The sequence below is a fragment of the Dipodomys spectabilis genome, unplaced genomic scaffold (genome assembly GCF_019054845.1).
Source record: "Dipodomys spectabilis isolate Male_0828 unplaced genomic scaffold, ASM1905484v1 ptg000107l, whole genome shotgun sequence".
Classification (NCBI taxonomy): domain Eukaryota; kingdom Metazoa; phylum Chordata; class Mammalia; order Rodentia; family Heteromyidae; genus Dipodomys; species Dipodomys spectabilis.
The window spans coordinates 8,256,114-8,280,963 of record NW_024870784.1 but is presented as its reverse complement, the minus strand read 5'-3'; the positions used below and the strand labels follow the sequence as shown (position 1 = coordinate 8,280,963).

The window sequence follows — 24,850 nt, the reverse complement described above, 5'->3', positions numbered from 1 at the left end:
CCTCTCCCTCCTCCCAGCGCTCCTCCCCAGCGCCCTCATCCCACCGTCCTCTCCCTCCTCCCAGCGCTCCTCCCCAGCGCCCTCATCCCACCGTCCTCTCCCTCCTCCCAGCGCTCCTCCCTGGTGCCCGGGTCTTGCTGTTTGCCGGGTACACAGGGCTCGCTGGCTAATAACGCCCAGGCTTCCTGTGCGTGAGGTCGGTAGAGCCCCTTGCACTCTGGCCTTCTCTCTAGACATCTGCCTCTGCTGCGGAAGTTTCCAGGTATACACACAGCACCCCCTCTTTGTGGGAGGGATGTGCATCCCATGCAAGGTAAGCGGCAAGGCTGGGGCGGGGTCCCCCAGGCTCGGGGCGGGGGGCCGGGGAGGACGCAGGCTTCCTCTGCTCCTGACCAGGACAAGTTCCTGGAGACCCTCTTCCAGTATGACGATGATGGGTACCAGGGCTTCTGCTCCATCTGCGGCTCGGGGGACACGCTGCTCATCTGCGAGAGCCCGGACTGCACGCGGTGAGCCCCGCCCCGCCCCGCCCGGCCTGCACGCGGTGCCCAGCGTCCCCACGCCCACCGCCTCCCCACGCCCACCGCGGACCCCGCTTCCAGTGCTGTGTGTGAAGAGGCCCCCCCCCACTTCACCCTCAGCCAACCCACGGCCACGCCACCCTCCTCACCCGGAGGAGGGGCCCCGGGGCCCTGGGCCACACGGGGACACGGGGGCCGCGGGGGGACGTGGGGGACACAGGGACATGGGGGGACGCGGGGACGCGGGGGTCGCGGGGACAGACGCTGGGGTCGCGGGGGACGCGGGGGTCGCGGGGGTCGCGGGGGGACCTGGGGGACACAGGGACATGGGGGACGCGGGGATGCGGGGGTCGCGGGGTCGCGGGGACGCGGGGGTCGCGGGGGTCGCGGGGGGACCTGGGAGACACAGGGACATGGGGGACGCGGGGATGCGGGGGTCGCGGGGTCGCGGGGACGCGGGGGTCGCGGGGGGACCTGGGGGACACAGGGACATGGGGGACGCGGGGATGCGGGGGTCGCGGGGTCGCGGGGACGCGGGGGTCACGGGGGTCGCGGGGGGACCTGGGGGACACAGGGACATGGGGGACGCAGGGATGCGGGGGTCGTGGGGTCGCGGGGGTCGCGGGGGGACGTGGGGGACACAGGGACATGGGGGACGCGGGGATGCGGGGGGTCGCGGGGACGGACGCGGGGTCGCGGGGACGCAGGGGTCGCGGGGGGTCGCGGGGACGCGGGGGTCGCGGGGGTCGCGGGGACGCGGTGATGCGGGGGTCGCGGGGACGGACGCGGGGTCGCGGGGACGCGGGGGACACGGGGGCCGCGGGGGGACGTGGGGGACACAGGGACATGGGGGACGCGGGGATGCGGGGGTCGCGGGGACGGACGCGGGGGTCGCGGGGACGCGGGGGTCGCGGGGGTCGCGGGGGGACCTGGGGGACACAGGGACATGGGGGACGCGGGGATGCGGGGGTCGCAGGGTCGCGGGGACGCGGGGAACGCGGTCATCTCCAGCGGCTGCTCACTCCCTGAGCGCGTCCGCGATCCCCGCGCCTCCTTCCGTCCTGCACCGTCCTCCCATTTGCAGCTCACGCCCCCCTGCGCTGGCCGCTTCTCGGGCCATGTGGGGGAGAAGGCTTAGGGGGGTTCTGAGCCCACCCCACGGGCTCCCGGCCCCACCCCACCCAGCCGGGCCCTGCACACCTCGAGCGAGGCTGTGTCCCCGAGAGGCCGCGCCGGCAGCCGCCACCACACGCTCTCTGTCTGCCTCCAGGTGCTACTGCGTGGAGTGTGTGGACGTCCTCGTGTCCCCGGGGACCGCGGAGCGGGTGCAGAGCATGAGCTTCTGGGTGTGCTTCCTGTGCCTGCCCTTCTCCAGCAGTGGGCTGCTGCAGCGCAGGAGGAAGTGGCGAGACCAGCTGAAGGCTTTCCAGGACCGGGAGGCGGCGGTAAGGCCCTGGGGCCAGGGCTGGCCGGCCTGAGGCCTGGGGCTCACCTTGCTGTGAAAAGCACCCAGTGCTGGGCGGCAGGAGGAAAGCCCAGGCCCCTCGTTTTCTCCTTGGGAAGAAGACACCGCTAGATGGTCTGTTTCTTAAGAAGAGTCTCCAGGCCCTGGTGGGCTGGTGCTGTCACACGAGCTATTCAGGAGGCTGAGATTGTGGATCATGGTTTGAAGCCAGTCTAAGCAGCAAAGTCCTTGAGACTCTGATCTCCAGTAACCACCAGAAAGCCAGAAGCAGAGCTGTGGTGGGACACTGGCCTTGAGTGAAAAGGCCTGGGACAGCACCCAGGTCCTGAGTTCAAGCCCCACTACCAGCACATTCAAAAATGTCATAGCAGGGGATTCGCTTCTTACAAGGCAGTTGTCCCAGGGAGGAGGGGGAGGGAGGAGGGGGGAAGGAGAAGGGGGGAGGCAGGAGGGGGGAAGGAGAAGGGGGGAGGCAGGAGGGGGGAAGGAGAAGGGGGGAGGCAGGAGGGGGGAAGGAGAAGGGGGGAGGCAGGAGGGGGGAAGGAGGAGGGAGGAAGGAGGGAAGCTGGAGAACCAGCCAGACAGTTCTCTGCGGTCCAGCAGGCCGTGCCGGTGTGGGCCAGCTCTTCCAGGTTCCCCCTGGAGGGTGAGGACAGGCCGGCAAGCCAGGCCGGAGCTCTGAGGTCACTGGACACGCAGCAGGGCAGACCGTCCCTGGATGATACGCCAGGTCCAGCCAGGGCCCAGGGGTCCGTGACTAGCCTCAATCCGAGAGCGTTGGATTCCAGGGAAAGGACGGGGACCTGGGATGGAGGAAGAGGGGGTGTGGGGGTGGGGGACGGGGTGCCTGCCCCGAGGCTGGGAGAGGCCGGGACGAGCTTCCCTGTGAGCTTCAGGCCATGCAGCCCGAGCGGCCGTGTGTGCGTGCGTGTGCATGCGTGCGCATGCGTGCGTGCGTGCGTGCGTGTGCATGCGTGCCACCGGCTTAGCCTGCAGTTGAATTGAGACTCCCCAGGGCTGGAGCCTCGCTGCAGCAGCCCACGGCAGCCAGCAGGGGGCAGAGCCGGGCTGTTAACTGCTCCTCCTGCTTGCTGACCGCCCAGCCAGAGGCCAGCGGCCAGCGGCAGGAAAGGGGCAGGGGGGCCCGAGGGTACTTTTGGGCTCAGCTGAGGGTGGCAGCATTTGAGGCTCAGGCCAGCTGCCCACCCACCCCCGGCTCCACTTGCTGGTGGGTTTGGAGAAGGGGCAGGCTGAGAGGATGCCCTTCCCGACGGGCTGGTGTCCCTGGGCCACCCTGGCCGGGCGGGCTGGCCCTCCTGCCTCTTCCTGAGACCATAGCTGCCGCACACCGTGTCCGCCTCGGGCAAACAGGCCTCGTTGGCACTGTGTGGGCAGGTGTGCCTGCACCAGGCTGCACACGGGCAGGACGGGGCAGGACGGGGCAGGATGGGGCAGCAGGCCACGCGCGGGTGTCCCCCAAGGCTTGGCAAGTCTCAGTCCATCCAGAACTGACCTCCCTGCCCCTCCCCTCCCCCCCCTGCCCCCCCCCCCCGCGCTTCCTTACTTCTCCTTCCCAACAGGTGAATTCCCTGGAGATCTACAAGACAGTGCCCGTGTGGAAGAGAGCGCCGCTGCAGGTGCTGTCCCTTTTTGGGAACATCAAGAAAGGTAAATGCGCCCGTCCCTGGCTGTGGCATCCCGGCCCGGTGTCCAGGGGTCTCTGGGCACCTGGGGTGGAGGGGTCCAAAGGGACCATTGCTGCCCCCCCATTCTCGGCAGAGGACCCCGGGCCTCAGGAAGGAACATCACAGCCGGAACAATCTGGCCCACGCCAGCGGTGCCTGCAGTGGCGACCTGCTAGACTTCCCTAAGTGAAGGAGATGAGCTTGTCCTCAGAGAGATGACTTTGGCTCAGCCGTGGCGGGTCGACTCCTGGGCTGTGGCCTCTGATCACCTTCCAGGGTCAGAGCCACAGCCTCGTGTCCCCCGCCTGTCCCGCCCCTCCAGAGCTGACGAGCCTGGGCTTTTTGGAAACGGGTTCTGCTTCCGGGGGAAGAGTGAAGCATGTGGAAGACGTCACAAACACGGTGCGGAGAGAGGTGGGCACTGTGCGGAGAGAGAGAGAGAGAGGTGGGCACTGTGCGGAGAGAGAGAGAGAGAGGTGGGCGCTGTGCAGAGAGAGAGAGAGAGAGGTGGGCACTGTGTGTGGAGAGAGAGAGAGACGTAGGCACTGTGCGGAGAGAGAGAGAGAGAGGTGGGCGCTGCGTGGAGAGAGAGAGAGAGAGAGGTGGGGGCTGTGAGGAGAGAGAGAGAGAGAGAGAGGTGGGCGCTGTGCAGAGAGAGAGAGAGAGAGGTGGGCGCTGTGCAGAGAGAGAGAGAGAGAGAGGTGGGCGCTGTGCAGAGAGAGAGAGAGAGAGGTGGGCGCTGTGCAGAGAGAGAGAGAGAGGTGGGCGCTGTGCAGAGAGAGAGAGAGGTGGGTGCTGTGTGTGCAGAGAGAGAGAGAGAGAGAGAGAGAGGTGGGCACTGTGCAGAGAGAGAGAGAGAGAGAGGTGGGCGCTGTGTGTGCAGAGAGAGAGAGAGAGAGAGGTGGGCGCTGTGCAGAGAGAGAGAGAGGTGGGCGCTGTGTGTGCAGAGAGAGAGAGAGAGAGGTGGGCGCTGTGCAGAGAGAGAGAGAGGTGGGTGCTGTGTGTGCAGAGAGAGAGAGAGAGAGAGAGAGGTGGGCACTGTGTGGAGAGAGAGAGAGAGAGAGGTGGGCACTGTGCGGAGAGAGAGAGAGAGAGGTGGGCGCTGTGCAGAGAGAGAGAGAGAGAGGTGGGCGCTGTGCAGAGAGAGAGAGAGAGGTGGGCGCTGTGCAGAGAGAGAGAGAGAGAGAGGTGGGCGCTGTGCAGAGAGAGAGAGAGAGAGGTGGGCGCTGTGCAGAGAGAGAGAGAGAGAGGTGGGCGCTGTGCAGAGAGAGAGAGAGGTGGGCGCTGTGTGTGCAGAGAGAGAGAGAGAGAGAGGTGGGCGCTGTGCAGAGAGAGAGAGAGAGAGAGGTGGGCGCTGTGCAGAGAGAGAGAGAGAGAGAGGTGGGCGCTGTGCAGAGAGAGAGAGAGAGAGGTGGGCGCTGTGCAGAGAGAGAGAGAGAGAGAGGTGGGCGCTGTGCAGAGAGAGAGAGAGAGAGGTGGGCGCTGTGCAGAGAGAGAGAGAGAGGTGGGCGCTGCGTGGAGAGAGAGAGAGAGAGAGGTGGGCGCTGTGCAGAGAGAGAGAGAGGTGGGCGCTGTGCAGAGAGAGAGAGAGAGGTGGGCACTGTGAGGAGAGAGAGAGAGAGAGAGGTGAGCACTGTGCAGAGAGAGAGAGAGAGGTGGACACTGTGCAGGGAGAGAGAGAGAGAGGTGGACACTGTGCAGGGAGAGAGAGAGAGAGGTGGGCGCTGTGCAGAGAGAGAGAGAGGTGGGCGCTGTGAGGAGAGAGAGAGAGAGAGAGGTGGGCACTGTAAGGAGAGAGAGAGAGAGAGAGGTGGGCGCTGTGCAGAGAGAGAGAGAGAGGTGGGCGCTGTGCAGAGAGAGAGAGAGAGAGGTGGGCGCTGTGCAGAGAGAGAGAGAGAGAGGTGGGCGCTGTGCAGAGAGAGAGAGAGAGAGGTGGGCGCTGTGCAGAGAGAGAGAGAGAGAGGTGGGCGCTGTGCAGAGAGAGAGAGAGAGAGGTGGGCGCTGTGCAGAGAGAGAGAGAGAGAGAGGTGGGTGCTGTGCAGAGAGAGAGAGAGAGAGGTGGGCGCTGTGCAGAGAGAGAGAGAGAGAGAGGTGGGCACTGTGTGTGGAGAGAGAGAGAGACGTAGGCACTGTGCGGAGAGAGAGAGAGAGAGGTGGGCGCTGCGTGGAGAGAGAGAGAGAGAGAGGTGGGGGCTGTGAGGAGAGAGAGAGAGAGAGAGAGGTGGGCGCTGTGCAGAGAGAGAGAGAGAGGTGGGCGCTGTGCAGAGAGAGAGAGAGAGAGGTGGGCGCTGTGCAGAGAGAGAGAGAGAGAGGTGGGCGCTGTGCAGAGAGAGAGAGAGAGAGGTGGGCGCTGTGCAGAGAGAGAGAGAGGTGGGCGCTGTGTGTGCAGAGAGAGAGAGAGAGAGAGGTGGGCGCTGTGCAGGGAGAGAGAGAGAGAGGTGGGCGCTGTGCGGAGAGAGAGAGAGAGAGGTGGGCACTGTGTGGAGAGAGAGAGAGAGAGAGGTGGGCACTGTGCGGAGAGAGAGAGAGAGAGGTGGGCGCTGTGCAGAGAGAGAGAGAGAGAGGTGGGCGCTGTGCAGAGAGAGAGAGAGAGAGAGGTGGGCGCTGTGCAGAGAGAGAGAGAGAGGTGGGCGCTGTGCAGAGAGAGAGAGAGGTGGGCGCTGTGTGTGCAGAGAGAGAGAGAGAGGTGGGCGCTGTGCAGAGAGAGAGAGAGAGAGAGGTGGGCGCTGTGCAGAGAGAGAGAGAGAGAGAGGTGGGCACTGTGCAGAGAGAGAGAGAGAGAGAGGTGGGCGCTGTGCAGAGAGAGAGAGAGAGGTGGGCGCTGTGAGGAGAGAGAGAGAGAGAGGTGGGCACTGTGCAGAGAGAGAGAGAGAGGTGGGCACTGTGCGGAGAGAGAGAGAGAGAGGTGGGCGCTGCGTGGAGAGAGAGAGAGAGAGAGGTGGGCGCTGTGCAGAGAGAGAGAGAGGTGGGCGCTGTGCAGAGAGAGAGAGAGGTGGGCACTGTGAGGAGAGAGAGAGAGAGAGAGGTGAGCACTGTGCAGAGAGAGAGAGAGAGAGAGGTGGACACTGTGCAGGGAGAGAGAGAGAGAGGTGGACACTGTGCAGGGAGAGAGAGAGAGAGGTGGGCGCTGTGCAGAGAGAGAGAGAGAGGTGGGCGCTGTGAGGAGAGAGAGAGAGAGAGGTGGGCGCTGTGCAGAGAGAGAGAGAGAGAGGTGGACACTGTGCAGGGAGAGAGAGAGAGAGAGGTGGGCGCTGTGCAGAGAGAGAGAGAGAGGTGGGCACTGTGCAGAGAGAGAGAGAGAGAGAGGTGGACACTGTGCAGGGAGAGAGAGAGAGAGAGGTGGGCGCTGTGCAGAGAGAGAGAGAGAGAGAGGTGGGCACTGTGCAGAGAGAGAGAGAGAGAGGTGGGTGCTGTGCAGAGAGAGAGAGAGAGAGGTGGGCGCTGTGCAGAGAGAGAGAGAGAGAGAGGTGGGCGCTGTGCAGAGAGAGAGAGAGAGAGGTGGGCACTGTGCAGAGAGAGAGAGAGAGAGGTGGGTGCTGTGCAGAGAGAGAGAGAGAGAGGTGGGCACTGTGCAGAGAGAGAGAGAGAGAGGTGGGCGCTGTGCAGAGAGAGAGAGAGAGGTGGGCGCTGTGCAGAGAGAGAGAGAGAGAGGTGGGTGCTGTGCAGAGAGAGAGAGAGAGAGGTGGGCACTGTGCAGAGAGAGAGAGAGAGAGAGGTGGGCACTGTGCAGAGAAAGAGAGAGAGAGAGGTGGACACTGTGCAGGGAGAGAGAGAGAGAGGTGGGCGCTGTGCAGGGAGAGAGAGAGAGGTGGGCGCTGTGCAGGGAGAGAGAGAGAGAGGTGGGTGCTGTGCAGAGAGAGAGAGAGAGAGGTGGGCGCTGTGCAGAGAGAGAGAGAGAGGTGGGCGCTGTGCAGGGAGAGAGAGAGAGAGGTGGGCACTGTGTGGGGAGAGAGAGAGAGAGAGGTGGGCACTGTGTGGGGAGAGAGAGAGAGAGAGGTGGGCGCTGTGCAGAGAGAGAGAGAGAGAGGTGGGCACTGTGCAGAGAGAGAGAGAGAGGTGGGCGCTGTGCAGAGAGAGAGAGAGAGAGGTGGGCACTGTGCAGAGAGAGAGAGAGAGAGGTGGGCACTGTGCAGAGAAAGAGAGAGAGAGAGGTGGACACTGTGCAGGGAGAGAGAGAGAGAGGTGGGCGCTGTGCAGGGAGAGAGAGAGAGAGGTGGGCGCTGTGCAGGGAGAGAGAGAGAGAGGTGGGCGCTGTGCAGAGAGAGAGAGAGAGAGAGGTGGGCGCTGTGCAGGGAGAGAGAGAGAGAGGTGGGCACTGTGTGGGGAGAGAGAGAGAGAGAGGTGGGCACTGTGTGGGGAGAGAGAGAGAGAGAGGTGGGCGCTGTGCAGAGAGAGAGAGAGAGAGGTGGGCGCTGTGCAGAGAGAGAGAGAGAGAGGTGGGCGCTGTGCAGAGAGAGAGAGAGAGAGAGAGAGGTGGGCGCTGTGCAGAGAGAGAGAGAGAGAGAGGTGGGCGCTGTGCAGAGAGAGAGAGAGAGAGAGGTGGGCGCTGTGCAGAGAGAGAGAGAGAGGTGGGCGCTGTGAGGAGAGAGAGAGAGAGGTGGGCACTGTGCAGAGAGAGAGAGAGAGGTGGGCACTGTGCGGAGAGAGAGAGAGAGAGGTGGGCGCTGCGTGGAGAGAGAGAGAGAGAGAGGTGGGCGCTGTGCAGAGAGAGAGAGAGGTGGGCGCTGTGCAGAGAGAGAGAGAGAGGTGGGCACTGTGAGGAGAGAGAGAGAGAGAGAAGTGAGCACTGTGCAGAGAGAGAGAGAGAGGTGGACACTGTGCAGGGAGAGAGAGAGAGGTGGACACTGTGCAGGGAGAGAGAGAGAGAGGTGGGCGCTGTGCAGAGAGAGAGAGAGGTGGGCGCTGTGAGGAGAGAGAGAGAGAGAGAGGTGGGCGCTGTGCAGGGAGAGAGAGAGAGGTGGGCGCTGTGAGGAGAGAGAGAGAGAGAGGTGGGCGCTGTGCAGAGAGAGAGAGAGAGAGGTGGACACTGTGCAGGGAGAGAGAGAGAGAGAGGTGGACACTGTGCAGAGAGAGAGAGAGAGAGAGAGGTGGGCACTGTGCAGAGAGAGAGAGAGAGAGGTGGGCGCTGTGCATAGAGAGAGAGAGAGGTGGGCGCTGTGAGGAGAGAGAGAGAGAGAGGTGGGCGCTGTGCAGAGAGAGAGAGAGAGAGGTGGACACTGTGCAGGGAGAGAGAGAGAGAGAGGTGGACACTGTGCAGAGAGAGAGAGAGAGAGAGAGGTGGGCACTGTGCAGAGAGAGAGAGAGAGAGGTGGGTGCTGTGCAGAGAGAGAGAGAGAGAGGTGGGCACTGTGCAGAGAGAGAGAGAGAGAGGTGGGCGCTGTGCAGAGAGAGAGAGAGAGAGGTGGGCGCTGTGCAGAGAGAGAGAGAGAGAGGTGGGTGCTGTGCAGAGAGAGAGAGAGAGAGGTGGGCACTGTGCAGAGAGAGAGAGAGAGAGAGGTGGACACTGTGCAGGGAGAGAGAGAGAGAGGTGGGCGCTGTGCAGGGAGAGAGAGAGAGAGGTGGGCGCTGTGCAGGGAGAGAGAGAGAGAGGTGGGTGCTGTGCAGAGAGAGAGAGAGAGAGGTGGGCACTGTGCAGAGAGAGAGAGAGAGAGAGGTGGGCACTGTGCAGAGAAAGAGAGAGAGAGAGGTGGACACTGTGCAGGGAGAGAGAGAGAGAGGTGGACGCTGTGCAGGGAGAGAGAGAGAGAGGTGGGCGCTGTGCAGGGAGAGAGAGAGAGGTGGGCGCTGTGCAGAGAGAGAGAGAGAGGTGGGCGCTGTGCAGGGAGAGAGAGAGAGGTGGGCACTGTGTGGGGAGAGAGAGAGAGAGAGGTGGGCACTGTGTGGGGAGAGAGAGAGAGAGAGGTGGGCGCTGTGCAGAGAGAGAGAGAGAGAGGTGGGCACTGTGCAGAGAGAGAGAGAGAGAGGTGGGCGCTGTGCAGAGAGAGAGAGAGGTGGGCGCTGTGTGTGCAGAGAGAGAGAGAGAGAGGTGGGCGCTGTGCAGAGAGAGAGAGAGAGAGAGGTGGGCGCTGTGCAGAGAGAGAGAGAGAGAGAGGTGGGCACTGTGCAGAGAGAGAGAGAGAGAGAGGTGGGCGCTGTGCAGAGAGAGAGAGAGAGGTGGGCGCTGTGAGGAGAGAGAGAGAGAGAGGTGGGCACTGTGCAGAGAGAGAGAGAGAGAGGTGGGCGCTGCGTGGAGAGAGAGAGAGAGAGAGGTGGGCGCTGTGCAGAGAGAGAGAGAGGTGGGCGCTGTGCAGAGAGAGAGAGAGGTGGGCACTGTGAGGAGAGAGAGAGAGAGAGAGGTGAGCACTGTGCAGAGAGAGAGAGAGAGAGAGGTGGACACTGTGCAGGGAGAGAGAGAGAGGTGGACACTGTGCAGGGAGAGAGAGAGAGAGGTGGGCGCTGTGCAGAGAGAGAGAGAGAGGTGGGCGCTGTGAGGAGAGAGAGAGAGAGAGGTGGGCGCTGTGCAGAGAGAGAGAGAGAGAGGTGGACACTGTGCAGGGAGAGAGAGAGAGAGAGGTGGGCGCTGTGCAGAGAGAGAGAGAGAGAGGTGGGCACTGTGCAGAGAGAGAGAGAGAGAGGTGGACACTGTGCAGGGAGAGAGAGAGAGAGAGGTGGGCGCTGTGCAGAGAGAGAGAGAGAGAGAGGTGGGCGCTGTGCAGAGAGAGAGAGAGAGAGGTGGGTGCTGTGCAGAGAGAGAGAGAGAGAGGTGGGCGCTGTGCAGAGAGAGAGAGAGAGAGAGGTGGGCGCTGTGCAGAGAGAGAGAGAGAGAGAGGTGGGCACTGTGCAGAGAGAGAGAGAGAGAGGTGGGTGCTGTGCAGAGAGAGAGAGAGAGAGGTGGGCACTGTGCAGAGAGAGAGAGAGAGAGGTGGGCGCTGTGCAGAGAGAGAGAGAGAGAGGTGGGCGCTGTGCAGAGAGAGAGAGAGAGAGGTGGGTGCTGTGCAGAGAGAGAGAGAGAGAGGTGGGCACTGTGCAGAGAAAGAGAGAGAGAGAGGTGGGCACTGTGCAGAGAAAGAGAGAGAGAGAGGTGGACACTGTGCAGGGAGAGAGAGAGAGAGGTGGGCGCTGTGCAGAGAGAGAGAGAGAGAGGTGGGCACTGTGCAGAGAGAGAGAGAGAGAGGTGGGCACTGTGCAGAGAAAGAGAGAGAGAGAGGTGGACACTGTGCAGGGAGAGAGAGAGAGAGGTGGGCACTGTGCAGAGAGAGAGAGAGAGAGGTGGGCGCTGTGCAGGGAGAGAGAGAGAGAGGTGGGCGCTGTGCAGAGAGAGAGAGAGAGGTGGGCGCTGTGCAGGGAGAGAGAGAGAGAGGTGGGCACTGTGTGGGGAGAGAGAGAGAGAGAGGTGGGCACTGTGTGGGGAGAGAGAGAGAGAGAGGTGGGCGCTGTGCAGAGAGAGAGAGAGAGAGGTGGGCACTGTGCAGAGAGAGAGAGAGAGAGGTGGGCGCTGTGCAGAGAGAGAGAGAGAGAGGTGGGTGCTGTGCAGAGAGAGAGAGAGAGAGGTGGGCACTGTGCAGAGAGAGAGAGAGAGAGAGGTGGGCACTGTGCAGAGAAAGAGAGAGAGAGAGGTGGACACTGTGCAGGGAGAGAGAGAGAGAGGTGGGCACTGTGCAGAGAGAGAGAGAGAGAGGTGGGCGCTGTGCAGGGAGAGAGAGAGAGAGGTGGGCGCTGTGCAGAGAGAGAGAGAGAGAGGTGGGCGCTGTGCAGGGAGAGAGAGAGAGAGGTGGGCACTGTGTGGGGAGAGAGAGAGAGAGAGGTGGGCACTGTGTGGGGAGAGAGAGAGAGAGAGGTGGGCGCTGTGCAGAGAGAGAGAGAGAGAGGTGGGCACTGTGCAGAGAGAGAGAGAGAGAGGTGGGCGCTGTGCAGAGAGAGAGAGAGAGAGGTGGGCACTGTGCAGAGAGAGAGAGAGAGAGGTGGGCACTGTGCAGAGAAAGAGAGAGAGAGAGGTGGACACTGTGCAGGGAGAGAGAGAGAGAGGTGGGCGCTGTGCAGAGAGAGAGAGAGAGGTGGGCGCTGTGCAGGGAGAGAGAGAGAGAGGTGGGCACTGTGTGGGGAGAGAGAGAGAGAGGTGGGCACTGTGTGGGGAGAGAGAGAGAGAGAGGTGGGCGCTGTGCAGAGAGAGAGAGAGAGAGGTGGGCGCTGTGCAGAGAGAGAGAGAGAGAGAGAGAGAGGTGGGCGCTGTGCAGAGAGAGAGAGAGAGAGAGGTGGGCGCTGTGCAGAGAGAGAGAGAGAGAGAGGTGGGCGCTGTGCAGAGAGAGAGAGAGAGAGAGAGGTGGGCGCTGTGCAGAGAGAGAGAGAGAGGTGGGCGCTGTGAGGAGAGAGAGAGAGAGAGGTGGGCACTGTGCAGAGAGAGAGAGAGAGGTGGGCACTGTGCGGAGAGAGAGAGAGAGAGGTGGGCGCTGCGTGGAGAGAGAGAGAGAGAGAGGTGGGCGCTGTGCAGAGAGAGAGAGAGGTGGGCGCTGTGCAGAGAGAGAGAGAGAGGTGGGCACTGTGAGGAGAGAGAGAGAGAGAGAAGTGAGCACTGTGCAGAGAGAGAGAGAGAGGTGGACACTGTGCAGGGAGAGAGAGAGAGAGGTGGACACTGTGCAGGGAGAGAGAGAGAGAGGTGGGCGCTGTGCAGAGAGAGAGAGAGGTGGGCGCTGTGAGGAGAGAGAGAGAGAGAGGTGGGCGCTGTGCATAGAGAGAGAGAGAGGTGGGCGCTGTGAGGAGAGAGAGAGAGAGAGGTGGGCGCTGTGCAGAGAGAGAGAGAGAGAGGTGGACACTGTGCAGGGAGAGAGAGAGAGAGAGGTGGACACTGTGCAGAGAGAGAGAGAGAGAGGTGGGCACTGTGCAGAGAGAGAGAGAGAGAGGTGGGTGCTGTGCAGAGAGAGAGAGAGAGAGGTGGGCACTGTGCAGAGAGAGAGAGAGAGAGGTGGGCGCTGTGCAGAGAGAGAGAGAGAGAGGTGGACGCTGTGCAGAGAGAGAGAGAGAGAGGTGGGCGCTGTGCAGAGAGAGAGAGAGAGGTGGGCACTGTGCAGGGAGAGAGAGAGAGAGGTGGGCGCTGTGCAGGGAGAGAGAGAGAGAGGTGGGCGCTGTGCAGGGAGAGAGAGAGAGAGGTGGGTGCTGTGCAGAGAGAGAGAGAGAGGTGGGCACTGTGCAGAGAGAGAGAGAGTGAGAGGTGGACACTGTGCAGGGAGAGAGAGAGAGAGGTGGGCGCTGTGCAGGGAGAGAGAGAGAGAGGTGGGCGCTGTGCAGGGAGAGAGAGAGAGGTGGGCGCTGTGCAGAGAGAGAGAGAGGTGGGCGCTGTGCAGGGAGAGAGAGAGAGAGGTGGGCACTGTGTGGGGAGAGAGAGAGAGAGGTGGGCACTGTGTGGGGAGAGAGAGAGAGAGAGGTGGGCACTGTGTGGGGAGAGAGAGAGAGAGAGGTGGGCGCTGTGCAGAGAGAGAGAGAGAGAGGTGGGCACTGTGCAGAGAGAGAGAGAGAGAGGTGGGCGCTGTGCAGAGAGAGAGAGAGAGGTGGGCACTGTGCAGAGAGAGAGAGAGAGAGAGGTGGGCACTGTGCAGAGAAAGAGAGAGAGAGAGGTGGACACTGTGCAGGGAGAGAGAGAGAGAGGTGGGCGCTGTGCAGAGAGAGAGAGAGAGGTGGGCGCTGTGCAGGGAGAGAGAGAGAGAGGTGGGCACTGTGTGGGGAGAGAGAGAGAGAGAGGTGGGCACTGTGTGGGGAGAGAGAGAGAGAGAGGTGGGCGCTGTGCAGAGAGAGAGAGAGAGAGAGGTGGGCGCTGTGCAGAGAGAGAGAGAGAGAGGTGGGCGCTGTGCAGAGAGAGAGAGAGAGAGAGAGAGAAGTGGGCGCTGTGCAGAGAGAGAGAGAGAGAGAGGTGGGCGCTGTGCAGAGAGAGAGAGAGAGAGAGGTGGGCGCTGTGCAGAGAGAGAGAGAGAGAGAGGTGGGCGCTGTGCAGAGAGAGAGAGAGAGGTGGGCGCTGTGAGGAGAGAGAGAGAGAGAGGTGGGCGCTGTGCAGAGAGAGAGAGAGAGAGAGGTGGGCGCTGTGCAGGGAGAGAGAGAGAGAGGTGGGCACTGTGTGGGGAGAGAGAGAGAGAGAGGTGGGCACTGTGTGGGGAGAGAGAGAGAGAGAGGTGGGCGCTGTGCAGAGAGAGAGAGAGAGAGAGGTGGGCGCTGTGCAGAGAGAGAGAGAGAGAGGTGGGCGCTGTGCAGAGAGAGAGAGAGAGAGAGAGAGAGGTGGGCGCTGTGCAGAGAGAGAGAGAGAGAGGTGGGCGCTGTGCAGAGAGAGAGAGAGAGAGAGGTGGGCGCTGTGCAGAGAGAGAGAGAGAGGTGGGCGCTGTGAGGAGAGAGAGAGAGAGGTGGGCACTGTGCAGAGAGAGAGAGAGAGGTGGGCACTGTGCGGAGAGAGAGAGAGAGAGGTAGGCGCTGCGTGGAGAGAGAGAGAGAGAGAGGTGGGCGCTGTGCAGAGAGAGAGAGAGGTGGGCGCTGTGCAGAGAGAGAGAGAGGTGGGCACTGTGAGGAGAGAGAGAGAGAGAGAAGTGAGCACTGTGCAGAGAGAGAGAGAGAGGTGGACACTGTGCAGGGAGAGAGAGAGAGAGGTGGACACTGTGCAGGGAGAGAGAGAGAGAGGTGGGCGCTGTGCAGAGAGAGAGAGAGGTGGGCGCTGTGAGGAGAGAGAGAGAGAGAGGTGGGCGCTGTGCATAGAGAGAGAGAGAGGTGGGCGCTGTGAGGAGAGAGAGAGAGAGAGGTGGGCGCTGTGCAGAGAGAGAGAGAGAGAGGTGGACACTGTGCAGGGAGAGAGAGAGAGAGGTGGACACTGTGCAGAGAGAGAGAGAGAGAGAGGTGGGCACTGTGCAGAGAGAGAGAGAGAGAGGTGGGTGCTGTGCAGAGAGAGAGAGAGAGAGGTGGGAACTGTGCAGAGAGAGAGAGAGAGAGGTGGGCGCTGTGCAGAGAGAGAGAGAGAGAGGTGGGCGCTGTGCAGAGAGAGAGAGAGAGAGGTGGGTGCTGTGCAGAGAGAGAGAGAGAGAGGTGGGCACTGTGCAGAGAGAGAGAGAGGTGGGCGCTGTGCAGAGAGAGAGAGAGGTGGGCACTGTGAGGAGAGAGAGAGAGAGAGAAGTGAGCACTGTGCAGAGAGAGAGAGAGAGGTGGACACTGTGCAGGGAGAGAGAGAGAGAGGTGGACACTGTGCAGGGAGAGAGAGAGAGAGGTGGGCGCTGTGCAGAGAGAGAGAGAGGTGGGCGCTGTGAGGAGAGAGAGAGAGAGAGGTGGGCGCTGTGCATAGAGAGAGAGAGAGGTGGGCGCTGTGAGGAGAGAGAGAGAGAGAGGTGGGCGCTGTGCAGAGAGAGAGAGAGAGAGGTGGACACTGTGCAGGGAGAGAGAGAGAGAGGTGGACACTGTGCAGAGAGAGAGAGAGAGAGAGGTGGGCACTGTGCAGAGAGAGAGAGAGAGTGGTGGGTGCTGTGCAGAGAGAGAGAGAGAGAGGTGGGAACTGTGCAGAGAGAGAGAGAGAGAGGTGGGCGCTGTGCAGAGAGAGAGAGAGAGAGGTGGGCGCTGTGCAGAGAGAGAGAGAGAGAGGTGGGTGCTGTGCAGAGAGAGAGAGAGAGAGGTGGGCACTGTGCAGAGAGAGAGAGAGAGAGGTGGGCACTGTGCAGAGAAAGAGAGAGAGAGAGGTGGACACTGTGCAGGGAGAGAGAGAGAGAGGTGGGCGCTGTGCAGGGAGAGAGAGAGAGAGGTGGGCGCTGTGCAGGGAGAGAGAGAGAGAGGTGGGTGCTGTGCAGAGAGAGAGAGAGAGAGGTGGGCACTGTGCAGAGAGAGAGAGAGAGAGAGGTGGGCACTGTGCAGAGAAAGAGAGAGAGAGAGGTGGACACTGTGCAGGGAGAGAGAGAGAGAGGTGGGCGCTGTGCAGGGAGAGAGAGAGAGAGGTGGGCGCTGTGCAGGGAGAGAGAGAGAGGTGGGCGCTGTGCAGAGAGAGAGAGAGAGGTGGGCGCTGTGCAGGGAGAGAGAGAGAGAGGTGGGCACTGTGTGGGGAGAGAGAGAGAAGAGGTGGGCACTGTGTGGGGAGAGAGAGAGAGAGAGGTGGGCGCTGTGCAGAGAGAGAGAGAGAGAGGTGGGCACTGTGCAGAGAGAGAGAGAGAGAGGTGGGCGCTGTGCAGAGAGAGAGAGAGAGAGGTGGGTGCTGTGCAGAGAGAGAGAGAGAGAGAGGTGGGCACTGTGCAGAGAGAGAGAGAGAGAGAGGTGGGCACTGTGCAGAGAAAGAGAGAGAGAGAGGTGGACACTGTGCAGGGAGAGAGAGAGAGAGAGAGGTGGGCGCTGTGCAGGGAGAGAGAGAGAGAGGTGGGCGCTGTGCAGGGAGAGAGAGAGAGAGGTGGGCGCTGTGCAGAGAGAGAGAGGTGGGCGCTGTGCAGGGAGAGAGAGAGAGAGGTGGGCACTGTGTGGGGAGAGAGAGAGAGAGGTGGGCACTGTGTGGGGAGAGAGAGAGAGAGAGGTGGGCGCTGTGCAGAGATAGAGAGGTGGGCACTGTGTGTGGAGAGGTGGGCGCTGTGCGGGGAGAGGTGGGCGCTGTGCGGGGAGAGGTGGGCACTGTGGGGGCTGGGCCTTTGCTTTTGGCTGAGATTCCTGGGGAGACCACAGGGCTGAGGTGGGAGGGAGGGAGAGGGAACGCCAAGGCCAGGAAGGGCAGGATGGGCAGGAGGAAAATGGGGGGCTGGGGGCCACAAAGGAGCTGCCTGCACACAGCCCTCGGCTGGGTCTCTAGGACAGATGGCCCTGGGTCTGGGGGCGTGGGCACCCAGGGTGGTCTAGCTCCTGTGGTGACAGGAGCGGCTTGTCCCCGCGACCCCTCCCCCCCTGGGCCTCGGCCCTGAGCTGGGCGCCCAGCCAGCACCCCACGTCCCGTGTCAGAATTAAGCGCGCTGGAAGTTGCCAGTGGTGCAAGAGCAGCGTGTAACTCGGACGCGGTCCTGGCACGGCCGGCCTCCACTCGCGGCCAGGCTGCCACTACTCGGGAGGCTCCTTCATAGGAAGCAGCAGCCGTGGTTAGGCACACTGGTCTCCCCTAGCAGAGGGTTGGGGTGCAGGCCATTGACCAGCTCCCTCCCCCCCCCCGTGTCCACACCCCCAGTCTAGCCACACAGAGCCCCACCCCACCCCCGCAGGAGCCAGGTAGGACAGGGGCCGAGAGCGCACAGCGGCGTGGGCAGGTGTCAGCCTGCGGGGAGCCGTTCAGGAGGCTGGCTCTGTGCTGAAGCAGGGATCCCACAGTCGGACATCTCTTGAGCGTCTATGTCCGAGAGCGACCAGGCTGACGAAGTGGGCGGCCTCCTGTCGCCCCCAGCGCAGCCTGAGCCGCGGCTGCTCGGGCACGGCCGGCTGCGCGCCAGGGAGCGGCCAGCACGGTGACAGCGTCCAGACACCGTTGACGCTGAGCAGGCCACGTCCCCCCGCCTGGAATCCTGGCTACTCAGGAGGCTGAGATCTGAGGAAACTGGTTCAAAGCCAGCCTGCGTAGGAAAAGAAAATGCCCGGGGCTCTACCTCTAGCTAACTAGCAAAAAGCCAGAAGTGGAAGTGTGGTTCAAATGCTAGAGCACCAGCCTTGAGTGAAAAAGCTAAAGAAGACCATGAGACCATGAGTTCAAGCCCCAGTACACACACACACACACACACACACACACACACACACACGCGCTCTCCGAGCGCCTCCTCCCCTCGCAGCGTCCTCCGCCTGTCCCTGAGATCCAGCGGTGGCTGCCAGTGGCTGTCCCCAAAGGGGCAGTCAGGTGTCCCCTGGGCTTGGGTTACGGGTGGGGCCGGTTCCACGGGTCAGGGGCCCCTGCCTTCCTGCCCGTAATAACCACAGTGGCGGTGTGTCCGGCCCCCAGGTGGAGGAGTGGGGTCCCTTCGATCTGGTGTACGGCTCCACGCCGCCCCAAGGCAGTGACGGCGGCCACTCTCCAGGTAAGAGGGCTGCGCCCGCCGCTCAGCCCTGTCACCCCCATGCCACCCCGTCAGGCCGCGCAGAGCCTGCCACGCCAGCGAGCGCTCGCCCTGGACCTGCGGCGGATGCGGATCCCGCAGGCTCCGTGCGCTGTTTGGGGAGGGCGGGACTGTGTCCTGTCACCAGCAAGAGCAAGGGCGCCCCGACCCGCAGCTCCCGCCCCCTCCCCTGTCACCCCAGCACCCCCAGCACCTCCCAGCATGCCCTGCAGGTGGCTGGCCTCCTCTGGAACCTTAGCCAAAGGTTCCCTGATGACACAGCACCGCACTGCGCCCGCGCGGGCTCTGCCCGCCCCCACCGGCACTGGCACTGCTGACCACCGAGGCAGAGCTGCCGCTGCCGCCGCCACACAGCCCACACCCGGCCCCCAAGGCTCCCAGTCTTGCTGGGGCAGAGAACGTTGTGACCCGAGAGGGATGCTCCTGGCCCCACCCCCTGCCCTCCCCCCTCAGCCCTCCCCTCCTGGCCCCACCCCCTGCCCTCCCCCCTCAGCCCTCCCCTCCTGGCCCCACCCCCTGCCCTCCCCCCTCAGCCCTGCCTTCCTGGCCATCCCCTCCCCCCTCCCCCCTACCCTCCTAGCCCCACCCCCTCCCCCCTCAGCCCTACCCTCCTGGCCACCCCCTCCCCACCTCAGCCCGCCCCTCCTGGCCCCACCCCCTGCCCTCCCCCCTCAGCCCTGCCTTCCTGGCCATCCCCTCCCCCCTCACCCCTACCCTCCTAGCCCCACCCCCTCCCCCCTCAGCCCTCCCCTCCTGGCCATCCCCTCCCCCTCAGCCCTCCCCTCCTGGCCATCCCCTCCCCCTCAGCCCTCCCCTCCTGGCCATCCCCTCCCCCCTCAGCCCTACCCTCCTGGCCATTCCCTCCCCCCCAGCCCTACCCTCCTGGCCCCACCCCCTCCCCCCCTCAGCCCTACCCTCCTGGCCATCCCCTCCCCCCTCAGCCCTACCCTCCTAGCCATCCCCTCCCCCCTCAGCTCTACCCTCCTGGCCATCCCCTCCCCCCTCAGCCCTACCCTCCTGGCCATCCCCTCCCCCCTCAGCCCTCCCCTCCTGGCCCCACCCCCTCCCCCCCTCAGCCCTACCCTCCTGGCCATCCCCTCCCCACTCAGCCCTCCCCTCCTGGCCCCACCCCCTCCCCCCCCAGCCCTCCCTGCCGGCCGGCCGTCCTGTGCCTGACCAGCCCTCGGCCCTTCCCGCGGCAGCCTGGTACCTGTTCCAGTTCCACCGGTTGCTGCAGTACGCATGTCCCCCGCCCGGCAACCCAAAGCCCTTCTTCTGGATGTTTGTGGACACCCTGCTGCTGACCCCAGAAGACCAGGATGCCGCAACCCGCTTCCTGGAGGTGTGTGCGGGGTGGGGGAGGCAGGGGGTGTGGAGGCCCGGCCTCCCGGAAACGCTGCGTGTGGGAGGGACGAGGCTCACACTCGGGCTCTGCGGCTCTTGCTGTTGGCTGTTGCGGCTTCAGCTGCCCAGATGTGCACAGGGCCATGACAGTCCTCCTTCTGGGACTCAGAGGGCAAATACAAGGTCAAACCGTCAAGGCCCCCCCCCACCATTCTGCCTGAGTTCCACACACACAACAAACCATACACATGCCACGCAGCCACGCACACCCACACGCAGCCACACCCACATGCAGCCACGCACACGTGTGCACACGCCCCCAGCTGGGCCACACTCCACAGCACACCCACACGCAGCCATGCACACCCACACGCAGCCACGCACACGTGTGCACACACCCCAGCTGGGCCACACTCCACAGCACACCCACAGGCGCGTTTGGGTGTCTGGGCTGTGGCAATGCGCTGGTCACATAGGGCTTGGCGGCCCCTTCCACCGGGCAGGGCGGGGCCAGGCGGGGTGGGGCAGGGGAGTGAGGTTCGCTTAGGAGGGCGGGTGCCCCAGGGTTGTGGAGCTTGCCCAGGAAGCAGGAAGTGGGATTCTTCAGGCCAGGAAGTGTCACTGGGTGGCCCGAAAGCAAGCAGGAGAGGGAGCTCCTGCCCCACATCCCTGCGTTCCAGATGGGCGTGTGCACCCACCAACTCCAGAACTGAGATTTCTAGGTCCGGGGGAAAGGTGCCTGTGGCTCACTCCCTGCCCCTGGCAGACTGTGCCACCAGCTGCCAAGGGCTGAGCGAGACCGCCAGTCCAGCTGCGGCTCTGTGTATCCCCAGCGCAAACCTCGCTGCGCTGCAGGGCAGCAGCCGCTCCTGCCGGCCCCAGCGCCCTCACCCTTGATGAGTCCTCTCCAGGACTCCCGGTCCAACCACGTTCCTGACTGACAGCGAGTTGCTTTCCTCCTGATTTTATGCCTGGTGTATCTCCCTGGTCCCACGGAGTTCTCGGTCCCTGTGGATCGTGTGGAGTCACAGCAGCAACGGAGACCTCCCGTTTTGCTGCGAATTTCACACCTCCAGCCCCCCCCCTACCTGCAGATTCTGGCTTTGGGGCTGAAGTGGACAGACTTCACGATGTTGAGGAAATTTCCACCCCTCCCCTTTTTTGAGCATTTTCATCAACAGTAGTTGTGGGGTTTTGAATGTCCAAGGAGATTAATTTTTTTCCTCTTAAATCTGTTCATTGATATGAATAAGTAGTTTCTAGTAATGAGTCATTCTGAGATCCTGGGGGAAATCTGCCTGGTTGTGGTATATTGTTCATGTAATATATCGCTAAAAATACATTCGCGAAGGTTTTAGAACTTATTTTCCTTGAGCCAAGGGCTCCCCCGAGTTCTGTCCTCTGCTGTGGTCATTTCTCCTGGCTAAAGGATCGACATATTCAAAATGCTGATTTCAAGGGAGGTACAGGAGTCAGGATCAGCCTTGTAGATCAGCCTGGTGTATCAAAATCCCATGGTTGGCCGGGAGCCCGTGGCCCTCGGCCGCAATCCAAGCCACCCATGAGGCTGAGATCTGAGGATCGCCAGGGCAAGTAGGAAAGCCCACGAGACCCTCATCTCCAATCAACCAACAGAAAGCCACAAGTGGAGCTGTGGCTCAAGCGGTAAAGCACTAGCCTTGAACAAAAAAGCTCAGACACAGCGCCCAGTCTGTGTTCAAGCCCCAGGAACGGCACCAAAAACCAAACAACAAACTGGGTTTGAGTGAACAAACAATGTTCCCGGGCCAGCCCGCATGGGCCACGGGAGGACGGCAGAGCACTGATTGCTAATACTTGGCGTGCGTATTTGTGGGTCAGAATGAATGGGCTCCGTGTCAGCTTTCTGTGTCTCCCGGAGCCACGGAGCCTTACCCGCACGTGGGAGGCCGTGCGCCCACCCCCCACGCTCCTGTGGGCATCTCCAGGCCACTCCCCGGGGAGGCGGGAGGGGACAGGAGGGGACAGGTGCCACGTGGGGCAGGAGACTCACGTCACCTCAGAGCCGGTGTGGGCTGGGCCTTGTGCCTCAGTTCCCCATCGCGGGGTAGGGGAGGGGCCCACCTCTGCCCCCCTTCCTTCTGGAGACTTCTTAGAGGGACAGCGTCCAGCACCGGAGGCCGAGGCTGTGTTCTGCAGACAAACTTCCCTGCTCCCTGGGACGGAGCCCGGTCTCCCCAGTGGAAGTCCACGCCTCACGAGAGGGAAGCCCTGGTGCCATGGGGGGCCCCGTCTCGTGAGTGTCCCCAGCAGACACCCGGACACGGTGGGTCAGCTGCATGGCCTTCCCCTCCCGCAGACAGAGCCCGTCACCCTGCAAGACGTCCGCGGGGAAGCTGTCCACGGTGCCGTGCGCGTCTGGAGCAACATCCCGGCTGTGAGGAGGTGTGCCCGGGCGGGGGCAGGGGGCAAAGGGCGGGGGCGGAGGCCAGGGGCGGGGGCAGCCAGGGAGGGGGCAGAAGATGGGCACGGGCAGGCAGGGGCACAGGGGCAGGAGGTGGGAGGCGGGGGCGGGGGGGCATGGGACGGGAGCAAGGGGTCAGGGCCAAGCCCGAGCTGCTCTGATTCAGCCAGGGGCCACTAAGTTTGATTTCTGGAAGGTTCTTCCCACCCTCCTCTGGCCTCCGGTTGGCGGCTCACATACTTCCAGACCGGGGGCCCTGGCACTGCACAGGACAAGCCAGAGCCAGTGGGCCTTCTCTGTGCCGGAACCCCAGGAATGCTGGGGCCTCTCCAAGGGCCTGGGGGTCCCTTTGTCCCCAAGCGCTGCCCTGTGCTGCCCACGGGCTCTGGACGGCTCTGGGTCTCCTTCGTACCAAAGGGGGACACAGTGGGGTGGACCAAGGTCTGAACCTTGGGGACCCCGCCACCCGTCACCAGCCCCTCACCTGCTCTGGCAGGACTCTGGAGGTAGTCAGGGGTAGCCCGCCTCAGCTTCCAGCACTTTCCGAGCAGGTGTGGCCTCCTGAGAAGGCTCATCCTGGCAATGGGCTCCCCGATTCTGCAGCACCCAGAGCCCTCTAGCCACCGACAAGTCTCTCTCCCCGACAGCAAGCACAAGGCACTGGGTCCTGACGAGGAGCTGGCGCTGCTGACCCACACAGGCCCTGCCGGCCCGCCCGGGAGAAGGCTCCCCGCGGGGCCCGCCACGCTGGTGAAGAACTGCTTTCTCCCCCTCAGAGAGTACTTCAAGTACTTTTCCCAGAACTCCTTCCTCTTTACAAGTGAGTCGCGCCGTGGAGAAAAGGACGCGTCCTAGAATGCGGATGGACGGACGGATGGCGCTGACTCCTTCCTTTGGAGACTCTCCAAAGGGTGGCTCTCCTGCCTCTGGGTTCTCCGTGGAGCTGCAGGCTCAGCTCCTGTTTGGCTCGCAGTGTGTGGGGCTCCTGATCCCTGGCTGGGGGAGGGGGCACTGCTGCGGACGAGATCTCCATGCGTGTGTTGCACTTCTGCTAGAGCGCTGCGTCCCTGCTGTGAAATTGGAAATATACTGGGCAGTACTCCGTCCGTGGGCCATGCTTCCGTGTGTCTGTGGGCGGGCAGTCTCCGTGGGCCATGCTTCTGTGTGTCTGTGGGCGGGCGGTCTCCGTGGGCCATGCTTCCGTGTCTGTAGGACACGTGTGGCAGACGTGGCTCTTTCCCCGTGAGCTGCCCTGCTGCTGCCACGCTGGTGGGGACTCAGTGAAGTCTGGGCGCCCCCGCTGGGATTTGGAGCCTGGAGGTTGGCTCTGCTGTGCCTTGTGGTGGGTGAAGGGGAAGGAGCTGGGATTAAAAGTGGACCCATTGGGGCTGGGAAGGTGGCTCAGTGGTAGAGCGCTTGCCTTGCATGCCTGAGGCCCTGGGTTCGATTCCTCAGCACCACATAAGCAGAAAAGAAAAAAGCCGGAAGTGGTGCTGTGGCTTAAGTGGCAGAGCGCTGGCCTTGAGCTGAAGAGCTGAGGGACAGCGCCCAGGCCCAGAGTTCAGACCCCACGACTGGACACCCCAAAAAATAAAAAAAAAAGTGGACCCATTGAAATTCTCTAAAACACACATTGAAACCAAGTGCTGGAGGCTCATATCAGCACTCCTAGCCACTCAGGAGGCCGAGATCTGAGGATCACGGTTTGGAGTCAGTCCAGGCACCAAAAAGCTGGAGTGGGAGCTGCAGCTCCAAGTCTAAGCCCTGACCCGAAGCCCCGATTATGGCAGAAGAAGAAAAAACAATCCAGGAGGAGAGAAGGCCATACTCGTATCTCTGGAAGACAGGCCTCTGGGTATAGGGTTCGTGTCCAAGGCTGCTGAGCGGGCCGGAGAGCCACAGGACACCGAGCAGGAGAAGAGACGGACGTGGTCAGGAGCAAACCTTCGGGTTAGGCTGAGCTCAGAGGGTCCCCCCACAGGCATGAGAGGAGACTGACGAGCGGGCTGGGGCCTGTGACGCCGCTGAGCACCACGAGAGCACTGCACGGGGCCCCAGAGCCCGGCAGCTTCCGGGCAACGCAGCATGCCATGAGCCTGCCAGGGACTCGGCAGGAACGCTGTCTATTCCTATCAGCCAGCCTCCAACACACAGCATGCGCCATGCCTGGAGAGTCTTCCAGTGTGTGTGTGTGTGTATGCGCGCTAGCTTCCAACACACAGCATGCACCATGCCTCGAGATTCTTCCAGTGTGTGTGTGTGTGTGTGTGTGTGTGTGTGTGTGTGTGTGCACGCGCCAACTTCCAACACACAGCATGCTCCATGCCTGGAGATTCTTCCAGTGTGTGTGTGTGTGTGTGTGTGTGCACACGCGCGCTAGCTTCCAACACACAGCATGCTCCATGCCTGGAGATTCTTCCAGTGTGTGTGTGTGTGTGTGTGTGTGTGTGTGTGCACGCGCTAGCTTCCAACACACAGCATGCGCCATGCCTGAAGATTCTTCCAGTGTGTGTGTGTGTGTGTGTGTGTGTGTGTGCACACGCGCGCTAGCTTCCAACACACAGCATGCTCCATGCCTGGAGATTCTTCCAGTGTGTGTGTGTGTGTGTGTGTGTGTGTGCACGCGCTAGCTTCCAACACACAGCATGCTCCATGCCTGAAGATTCTTCCAGTGTGTGTGTGTGTGTGTGTGTGTGTGTGTGTGTGCACACGCGCACGCACGCATAGCTGCACACACCAGTCCTGGTGCTGGAACTCAGAGCCTGAGCACTGCCCCTGAGTCGGTTTGCTCAAGGCTACCACTCTATCACTTGAGCGACAGCTTCACTTCTGGCTTCTTGGTGGTTACTTGGGAGATGAGAGTCTCTTGGACTTTCCTGCCCTAGCTGGCTTGGAACCACAATCCTCAGATCATAACCTGAGTAGCTAGGATCACAGGTGTGAGCCCCTGGCACCCTGGAAATGCTGTATACTCTAATCCAATTTACAATCCCCATTTGTGATCAACTGTGATCAACTGAATGACCCCACCTCCCTGCAAAAACAGAGGGGGGGGGAGGGGGGGAGAGAGGGTTCCCTGGCTGAACACCTGCAGCTTCACGTCACTCACTGGCAGAAAGAGTTTTGCGAATGTGGTTTAAGACGGGGAGAGCACCCTGGAACATCTAGGGGATCCCCACACCACAAACGATCACAGAAGGAGGCATACGAGGTGAGCCCGGTGACAGGCTGCCGCCAGCCACCAGGACCTGCTCTGCGGCCGCCTCCGCTCCAGGCTCCAATAAAGCACTGTGCACTTCCAGCCTTCAGGATTGCGAGGAAGACAAAGGTGGTTTTTTTGTTTTTGTTTTTTTTGCTGGCCCTGGGTCTTGAACTCGGGGCCTGGCCGCTGTCTC

At 62.5% G+C, this 24,850-nt stretch overlaps 1 protein-coding gene across 1 annotated transcript; it reads left to right on the top strand.

Annotated features, from left to right (window-relative positions):
* Positions 1-233: 233 nt before the first annotated feature.
* Positions 234-23,453, top strand: Dnmt3l (DNA methyltransferase 3 like; the record flags this gene model as incomplete). Its single annotated transcript, XM_042687212.1, has 10 exons — positions 234-313; positions 397-509; positions 1,792-1,963; positions 3,567-3,654; positions 3,994-4,085; positions 17,554-17,629; positions 18,871-19,010; positions 21,351-21,436; positions 22,103-22,275; positions 23,317-23,453. Coding segments are annotated over 10 exons (1,157 nt in total), but the record flags the coding sequence as incomplete, so codon positions are not given.
* Positions 23,454-24,850: the final 1,397 nt, after the last annotated feature.